The 8,847-nt window shown below is 41.7% G+C and overlaps 1 protein-coding gene across 1 annotated transcript; it reads left to right on the forward strand.

The window, feature by feature from the left end:
* Positions 1-1,101: 1,101 nt before the first annotated feature.
* Positions 1,102-8,451, forward strand: LOC127305170 (uncharacterized). The gene is made up of 18 exons (XM_051335554.2): positions 1,102-1,277; positions 1,361-1,562; positions 1,669-1,825; positions 2,057-2,193; positions 2,501-2,604; positions 2,715-2,816; positions 2,902-2,992; positions 3,438-3,558; positions 3,636-3,832; positions 4,001-4,101; positions 4,177-4,232; positions 5,486-5,575; positions 5,672-5,771; positions 6,660-6,761; positions 6,838-6,907; positions 7,435-7,589; positions 7,746-7,800; positions 7,904-8,451. Exons 1-18 carry the CDS (start codon positions 1,275-1,277, stop codon positions 7,969-7,971), a joined length of 1,911 nt encoding a protein of 636 aa, XP_051191514.1. The 5' UTR covers positions 1,102-1,274; the 3' UTR covers positions 7,972-8,451.
* The last annotated feature ends 396 nt before the right edge of the window (positions 8,452-8,847 follow it).

An 8,847-nucleotide genomic window follows, 5' to 3' on the forward strand; every position in this document is an offset into this window, starting at 1 on the left:
ATACACACCATCGGAGCGAGCATAGGGCGGGGAGGACTTTGGTTAGACTATAGGATAGCCACGGCCTCTGACCATCCTCAAGAAACACACCGAAAAATAAGCTAAACAAAAAAACATGAACCTCTCATCCGAGAGGGGCCGTGGTTCGCCACACCTCCAACGCCACAAGGCTAGCCCGAGGCGGAGCAGACCGCCGACGTAGCCGATGAGGGGTAAGAAACCTTATATGGGTTTTAGCCGCCGCCTCCCGATTGCTTTCTCCTGTCTCAAAGGGTGTAACTAACTTAGTTCTTAGTACAATGGCATCATCGAATCTCAGTTGCAACTCACCGTTATCATAGATCATAAAGCAAATCTAACAGTTTGGATTTTTTTTTTGTAGTTGCAACCTTATTTGCAACTACTCTCTCCCATTCATATTACTTGATGCTAATATAGATGTATCTAGACACATTTTAGTTGTAGATACATCCATTTTCACATCAAATAATATGGATCGGAAGGAGTAGAAAATTACGGTTGCAACCCCACTTGCAACTGAAAAAATCTCAGTTACAACCTAAGACTAGTCACAATGGAAAGTATCATACACTAGTATCATGCACATGATACTAGTTTATGATACTACCCTCACAATGCATAGTATCATAAGATAGTATCATATTATCATCATATTTAATGTTTTATACAATCTCAATGCAAATTGATGTACATGATGTGTTTGCCACTAAGTTTTCTAGTTTTACGTGCTATGATACTGTATCATATTATGATACCACCTCCATCTCTCACCTCATTAATTAGTGCGCCACATCAGATTTTTGCCAACATGGCATGCATGATACTACTTATGATACTCCCATTGTGGCTAGTCTAACTTACAACTCAAGTACATGAATCGCGATGCAATTTTTTCTTTTAAGGTTGCAGGAATTTACTAAACACTAGCTTACTTCTCAGAGAACTAGCAATTCCATTTTGTAAAGTCCCAATATTTCAATGGTATATTTCAAAATAAAAATCTTCCAATGGGATTGTTTTGGATCTTTGGGCAAAACCATTTTCCCCTATCTCTACTCTCTAGAACGGTAGATAGAACCTCGCACAAAACCTCGGCCGACTTCCGAACCAGCCGCCTCGACATTTCCTCACAAATTCGAACACCTCAGACGCTTCCAGCCACCGTCGCCCCCGCTCCGGCTCCTCTCCGCCGCCGGCCGTCAGCGGAGGCGCTCTCCTCGCCGGCACACGTCGTCGCTGCCCCCTTCGCGCCCATGGTCCGGCTCCAAACCCTAGCCCCGCCTCCCCTTTGCGCGCCACTCCTCTCGCTCACCTCACCTCTCCCCTCCATCTCCCGCAGGATTCCTCCCCTGCCGCCGCCGCCGCCGCCGCCGCGCCGCCCCTCGACGACTGCCTCCGCCTCCTCCGCGGCGAGCGCGACGAGCAGAAGCTGGCGGGCCTCCTCATCGCCGCCAACGTCTGCCGCGCCGGCGACGCCGCCGCCGTCGCCGAGGTCTACCGCGCCGTCGGGCCCCGCTTCCTCCGCCGCCTCCTCAACACCGGTAAGGAGACGCGCGCGCGCGCGCGCCTACCTGCCCGCCCGCCTCGTGCTTTGCGGCGGCGTCTCACTGGTTCCGCTTTTGCCTTGCGCGCGCGCGCTGGCTGCAGGGTTGGGGAAAGTGGAGGGCGGGAAGGAGGAGGAGCGGGAGGCGTACCTGCGGCTCGCCGTGACCGTGCTTGCCGGGCTCGCGCGCGTCCCGGAGGTCGCGGCCGACGAGGGGGTCGTCTCCACCGTTCCCCTCGTCGCCGAGGTTGTTTCCAAATCGTAAGAGTTTGAGCTCTCTCTTCCTTTTTTTTTTGACACTACCACTAATTAAAACTCTGAACACCGATGCAATGGAAGCGGTACACGTTGAAACAATTTTTTAGTATCGCACTGCTGGCCAATCCTGACAATTTGTTACCAAGAGCTTAGACAATCTGTTTTTTGTAACCGTACTTTGGATGCTTGCTTTGCAAATTACATTTGGTAATCACTGTGCCGAACCAACTGCAGGCCTGATCTGACAATTACCGAGGAATGTTTCGAGCTTCTGTCGCTCGTTGCCATAGCCTCCGACGACGGGGCGCATAAATTTTGCGAGCCTGGAATTATCGACATGCTCTTCGGTCAATTCTCCAGCTTTCCAGATGGTACTAAAATTTTCTGTCCATTCTCTTGTTTGCTTAATAATTTCGTCTCCATCTTCGTTCATCCTACCGAGGAATGTTAGCAGCCAGACTTTTTCCGACATTTTAAATCTGTGCACCTTGACATCTGACGGTTACTTGCATACTCTGCTCTGAAAGTGCAACCTAGGTATATTGAATAGATGTCCAAGTTAGAAGTATTTATATAAGTTGATTTATGGAATCCGTTTAGTATTACCAATCAGCAACACATTATATTGTCCAGAGTTAGGTTGAGTTCTTATAGGGTGCTCCATTGTTCCATTTGTAGGTTCAAGGTGCTTAGAGCTTGCCACTCATCTAATGCAGTTACTTGTTCATAAACTCAGAGCAGACAACATGAGTGTGGAGAGACTGCAAGGCATGGCGAGCATGGTATGGATGACAGTATGGCACACTGGATTGTTTTGCCTGAAAATGTCTACCCTTCATATATCAGCATTGCTAATTTGATGGTTTCATCTATGATTTCTATTGTCATTCAGGTGGCTTCTCTTGCTGTGCCTTTCAACGTTCTTCACACCACAGTTAAATTTGAATCGCTGCACATGCTTACCACCCTTCTTTCCCAAAAAGAATCTATAAGAGTAACCTTTTTCCCCTCCCATCTGTTTTATTAGCACCATGGAGATTTCAGTTTAACTCCTTGATTGTATTTTTGGAACACTAAAGCCACTCCATGGTGCTTTGAGATCAATGCCGTCCACAATCTGGGAATCTCATATCCGTGGTGGAATTATAGACGTTCTTCAAAACCGTGTTGGTACGTGCATGCTTCATATGTAAAATGATGCATCAATTGTTTGCTATTATTTCTGTGAAGTTATAATTCGTTATTTCGTTGGTCAAGTTGATAACATAGACTTCACATCAAGGTTTGAGAATCTGCTGCATTTATTTACCCAGGATAACAGTGCTAATATGTGTTGCTTTGCTAAAACTAAATCTTGAGGCGTGCTTAGATCTATCAATACCTTTTTTTTATAATAGGAGTGTAGCATTTTTTTCTTGTGTCAGTAGGCTGTACATTTGGTTTAGCTGTAGACTGTTTGGGGCAACAGAACTGTAGTATTTGCCAACTAAAGGGAGGTAGAATGTACTGTGAGAAGAAATTATGTAAGGTAGAAGAATCAAACATAACTAGTGTTAGTATTTCCCTTCCTTTTTGAGATGGTCACGATAGTACTAAATATTTATCTACTGTCCAGTATCCTCCGAAAAGCTGCAAGCTCTTCTTTTGGCGGAGTGCATGATGTCTATACTAGGTGAGAGTTGGTTGTCAGAAGATCATAAAATCCTGGATAACAAGAATGTTATGTCCGTCGACAAGTACGCTTCACATCATCTCCTGCATCTCGTTGGATGTATCTTTTTCATTTTGTATAAACAGCTTGTGATTTCTGTAGATTTGTGCTGCTTGTCCTAGAATCTGCAAGAGTTGAAGTGGCTGTCCTTCTAAATGAACTTGCTTTTTCAAAGTATGAGTCATCAAAAAGTTCTCAGATAGATGATGCCATCAGCCAGAAACAAAGAAATCTGGCTATATTGTTTTCACTGATAGAAAGAATAATCAAAATGATATCAGATGCTAGCGGTGGTGAAGGTATGTACCATTTCCTTGACTATTTTTGGTTCCATGCGCTGGAATGTTTTTGTAGAATGTTTTCATTTCCCCTTTTATTTCTATTTTATAACCTTCAGTGACACCTTTTTTTCTATCTTTGATGGAAATTTGTCATTATTCTTTGAAAATTACTTTAACCGTATGCAGGTGAACCAAGTCAAACTATCCATGAAAGGACAATAATACAGGCAATTAAAGGATTAAATGAGACAATCAGTCTAGTGTTGGACTTCCTGCAGGATGCAAAGGTACATATTTTAATAATCCTCTGATGATATGAATATTTAGTATTGGAAGATATCTTACAGAACGAAACATGTCAGGATCACGGGCAGAGGAAAGATGATGATCTTTTGGCAGCTGTGAGAATAGTGGGAAGGTGTGCTACTGCTCTTGTTATTGTCTCTTACCTCTGGAATTTGCGTGCACTTTTTGTTGTTAAAGAATTGCTCCTTGTAGATACTAGTAAGTTGTACGTGCTAATGCACGTTGAAACTCAGGTCTTTATGAGTTATGAATTCATCAAACTCATTTTTATCTTAGTGAAAAAGTTTTGATATTTGTTTGAATCAGATCCTCTAACTTTGAAGCTTCGCTACCCTAACATCCCTTTTTCTAAACCATATGATTAAAATCGAAATGTCTTAAATTATTTTACATAATACAAATTTATGTTATGCATTTAGAGTCACACTACACGGAGAAAGTTATGACGTAATAAATTTAAACTTAAATTTTAATATCTACATAATTTATCTAAATTAATTATTTACAGTATGTAACAGGGTATTTTAGCTACCGTGGTCTGATTCATCTCTTTCTAGTTTTTCCTGACTTTCCTCGTGCACGTTGGCAGATCCGGTTCTTAGCAGTCTGCATTTTGTAAATTATTTATTAGCGGAGATATTTGAGGTAAAGTGCAACATTCATAGTTCAAACGGCAGTTCCAAACTCGGTGTGTACCCAACGGGTTGTGTTTCAATGCTTCCGAGCTGATCCAGGAATTAACCTCTTTCAGTTATTCTAGATATTAGGTAGCATGGCAGCAAGCACGATGCGACCCACACTTACAAAAGAAATATGATTTGACACTGTTCCCACATGGTGCTGACTCTAGCAGTTTCCAGTTTCTTCTCTGTATCATTATGCACGATAGGGCCCACTTCTCTTTTGCAAAGACAGCCGTTGGATGGAACAAACGGAACAAACGAAGGGCTAAAATTGCAGGGATTCGCTCCTTCTTTTACCGTCGGATTTATTCAATCAACGGCCGAAAATTCTCAGACTGGGCGGGAACACTGTAGACACAAAGTTAGATTCAAAAACTGTTGTATTATATAGTGGTATAGATGATAAACTTTTTGTATGTTAAGGGTCCTTTAGTCGTCCAATACTCCCATCTCTAAATACTAGTTCCTCCTCCCGCTTGTACTCAGTTCGATGCGATTGGCAATGTGAGTTACTACTTTTGACCATTACAAACAAAAATCATGCGCACTTTAGCCACTTTATATTTCTCTATGCACATCATTTAAATAGCTGCGAAACAACGTTACTGTAGGAGTGAAGTGTTTCAAAGTCCCCTGTAATCGTCCTTGAATAGAAGTACATTTGTGTGCTACTCTGTTGCAGCTATCTGGCAGAGACGCCATATGCCTGCCAAGAGAAGACTGGACGTCTACTGGAATTTATATTTTCTATTGAAGGTCAAGATGAATCAAGGTAGTTTTCCATTTTGTGCTCAGTAGATATAGATCACTTAGTATCTTCTTTGTAATGCAGTATATTGATGGTACCAAGTAACATTCTTGCATACAGGCCCTTCTATTCCGTTCGCTTCATGCTTCCAATGCTATCCCAAATAACAACGACAGCCGATGGATGCAGAACTTTGGTGTCGTTTGGAGGCCATAAAGCAGTAAGTGGGCATGTTTGGTATAAATAAACTATATAAGAGTTGTGACTCCCTTGTCTCTCTTTCCTCGAAATAATTTAATGCTGGTTATACTAGTTCATCAGAAAACCCAGTTTCCAGTTTGAAAATAATAATCAATTTGAATCTTTTCTGAATTTTGGGTATCATTCTGGTTTTCAAGTTTTGTAACAAATATGTTCATGCAGACACAAATGGCTTTCATTTCTTTGCTTCCAAATATGCCACGCTGCAAGCATGACCACCTCTGAAAAGAAAGGCTTATTGAACTTCCTTCCGTCAACAGAGAAAATCTCTTCAAAAGTATCTCCTGGCTCCCACTCAACTTGTAAATAGTTCCAGATCCTCACACTGAAGTTACAGTAGAAGAATAAGTGAAGCCAATCTTCTGTTAAATGCAGAGGACACATGGTTATACTAGTTCATCAGAAAACCCAGTTTCCAGTTGTAAATAATAATCAATTTGAATCTTCTCTGAATTTTGGGTATCATTCTGGTTTTCAAGTTTTGTAACAAATATGTTCATGCAGACACAAATCTGTGGTATTTCACAACTGACTAGTAGGCCAACCTCCCCCATGCACACGGGCTTGTGCAAGAGCTAATATTCACTGTTCATACGAAGTTTATTTTGTCTTGTCGCAGGGATGCTTAAGTTATAGGGTGTCGTCGCATAACTTTACTAGTTCTGTCTAGGTGCCAATCACATTTGATGCTAGGTGTACAATTTGAAGTGTGCATGGAAATAAAATGGTAGCATTGTGATTTGCCAATGCCAACTACTAGAACATAAATTTGGCATAATGGAGTTGCCATTTGTTGTTCAGTTTGGCTTTGGACGTGCAGCTGATATGGCTGTTTTTCTGCCTACAGGTTATAGACTGCCTAATTAAAATGACAGAGCAGAATGGAATGATGGTCGACAATGGCAGCATCTTTTTGGCGTGCGATACTATCAGAAACATTATGTCAAATGTAAGTACCTAAATTGTTCGAAACAGTTTTTTTCCTACCATGAGATAATCCTAATAGCCTAATGCTACTTATGTAGAGGAAGAGTTCCCATATTCAAATGGAGCCTTGTTTCATCTGTCTCCTGCAAGCACTTATTACATGGGCTGGTATATTCTGCTCCTAATTTCTTTACAGAAGCTGAAATAAATAAATGTATGTATTGTTTGTGGCGTGGCTCTCAGTGGTAGCCATTTCTCAATGTTTGATTCTTGCAACCATTTTACTTAATTTAGTAGACAGTGACAAATCTTTTCACCAATATTCAGCATCGCTGGAGGTTAAGAAAGGGGTTCTATGTCATTTAGGTCATAAACCAGTCCTACAATCCTATCTTTAAAACATGAATATGGAGCAATTTTCAGCAATGCCCAGCACTGGTTTCTGAACCATGGTCATGGCAAGAATTCTATAGCTGTTTGAATCTCTGCCTATTGTCAGTTACCTGGCAATCTCGCATACTCGTAAAGCAGGGTACCTAAGTTTCATGCTATTCAATATTGACGATCATTTTTCTGTTGATTATCTTCATGTGCGGATCAGTAACTCTCTTTTTGTTAAATGTGAGCTGATCAGTAACTTTTTTTTCTTGAATGAGCAATGATCAATAACTAGGAATATGTGTGATTACTTATAGGAACAACTGATGCTTCATCAGTCATCATGACAGCCTGCAGCTTGTGCACGATGGTGATGGAGTTGACATCAGAAGAGTTCCTCTTGAGCTGCTCTGATTTTGACCCCAAGACCCTTGGGAGTTTGTCTGACCTCATTGTCAGAAGCTTGCATCAGGTAATTATGGCTGCATCTCTTTAGTGACATTATTTGCTCACAAAGGTTCTTCTCTGCAATAGGTTTTATATCCCGCAGCATCAGCATGTGTTTCCCCTCTTTTTCTTCAATTCTGGGTGTGTTTGCTTGATGATGGCTTACTGTATTGTCCTACAGGATATCCCTGACGGCGATATGGAACAGTTGAACGAAAAACAAATAATCGTATCAGGTAAGTGTAAGATCCTACAAATGAAGAGGAAGGAAACATGGCTCTCATTCAGTGTGTGACCTGAAACATCATTGTCTAACTTTTGCTTTTGTACTGGTTGCAGGCTACAAGCGCTGGGCTGATCGATTCCCTCGTGTTAGAAATGTTGTACATCAGCATGTATCTGTCTGATCGTCTGTCAGATCTTCTCTACATGAAGAGTTCTCTTGTGAATGAAATCCTGATATGGGAACCTGAAGTGCTACCATCCGCGGGCATGGAAGTTTAATCTCAGATGGTCGGCCATTGACCATTCCCTTAGCTGACCTGCTGCTGATGTGCCAGGAAGTTTGACATCTCAAATGGCAGCTCACTGGTTCTTCTGTGTAATGCCTGTTGGCCTGACATGAATACGCTCACTGGGGTGAGCAGGATGGTAGTGCATACATAGCCTAACCCTCCCGATCAGTTGTGGACTGGCATGCCTTTTTCTTACACTACACTGGAATACATCAAGCAATATGCTGAGATTCGATACTGTCTTCATGTATTGTGTCTGCCGTTTTTCGACAGAACTCTCCTTTCATGTAACAAACTAACAGTGATATATTACCGTATGTGCACATGTGACGTGTTGCTCCGTTCTAGCAAAGAACGCCACAGTTCTGTTCAGTTCTTCTGTTTAATTTGTTCATCTCCCTATTCAGAAAAGTCACATCGAATGTAGAAACCACAGCCGTGTGCAGAGTTGCAGACTTCCCCTCCAGTCTCCAGTGCTCAGTGACACCTGAATGAGGACTAACATTTTTTTTTGACAATCAATACCACATATATTCATAGTAACAAATAGTACATGGTAGAGATACACGAACTGACTCCAAGGATTACAAAATAAAGTCTAAAAGATACTAACAAATTTTCAAGATCTTCAAATTTTTCCTTCTTCCAGAATGTACTCTTCTGAAGCCAGCCAAAGATACATAATGAACCATAGACCTGTAAATACCGCCTAACGTTCTCCCATAATTTTAATTTGAGCCGCAATGTTAAGGTTGCATGCATGCGCGA

Source organism: Lolium perenne, chromosome 6, assembly GCF_019359855.2.
Source record: "Lolium perenne isolate Kyuss_39 chromosome 6, Kyuss_2.0, whole genome shotgun sequence".
Lineage (NCBI taxonomy): Eukaryota > Viridiplantae > Streptophyta > Magnoliopsida > Poales > Poaceae > Lolium > Lolium perenne.

Excerpts from the sequence above, each read along its gene's own strand:
- LOC127305170 (XM_051335554.2), top strand. Across the intron at positions 1,826-2,056 it reads GCCGAGGTTGTTTCCAAATC|GCCTGATCTGACAATTACCG; the intron begins GTAAGAGTTTGA and ends AACCAACTGCAG. Across the intron at positions 2,194-2,500 it reads ATTCTCCAGCTTTCCAGATG|GTTCAAGGTGCTTAGAGCTT; the intron begins GTACTAAAATTT and ends TTCCATTTGTAG.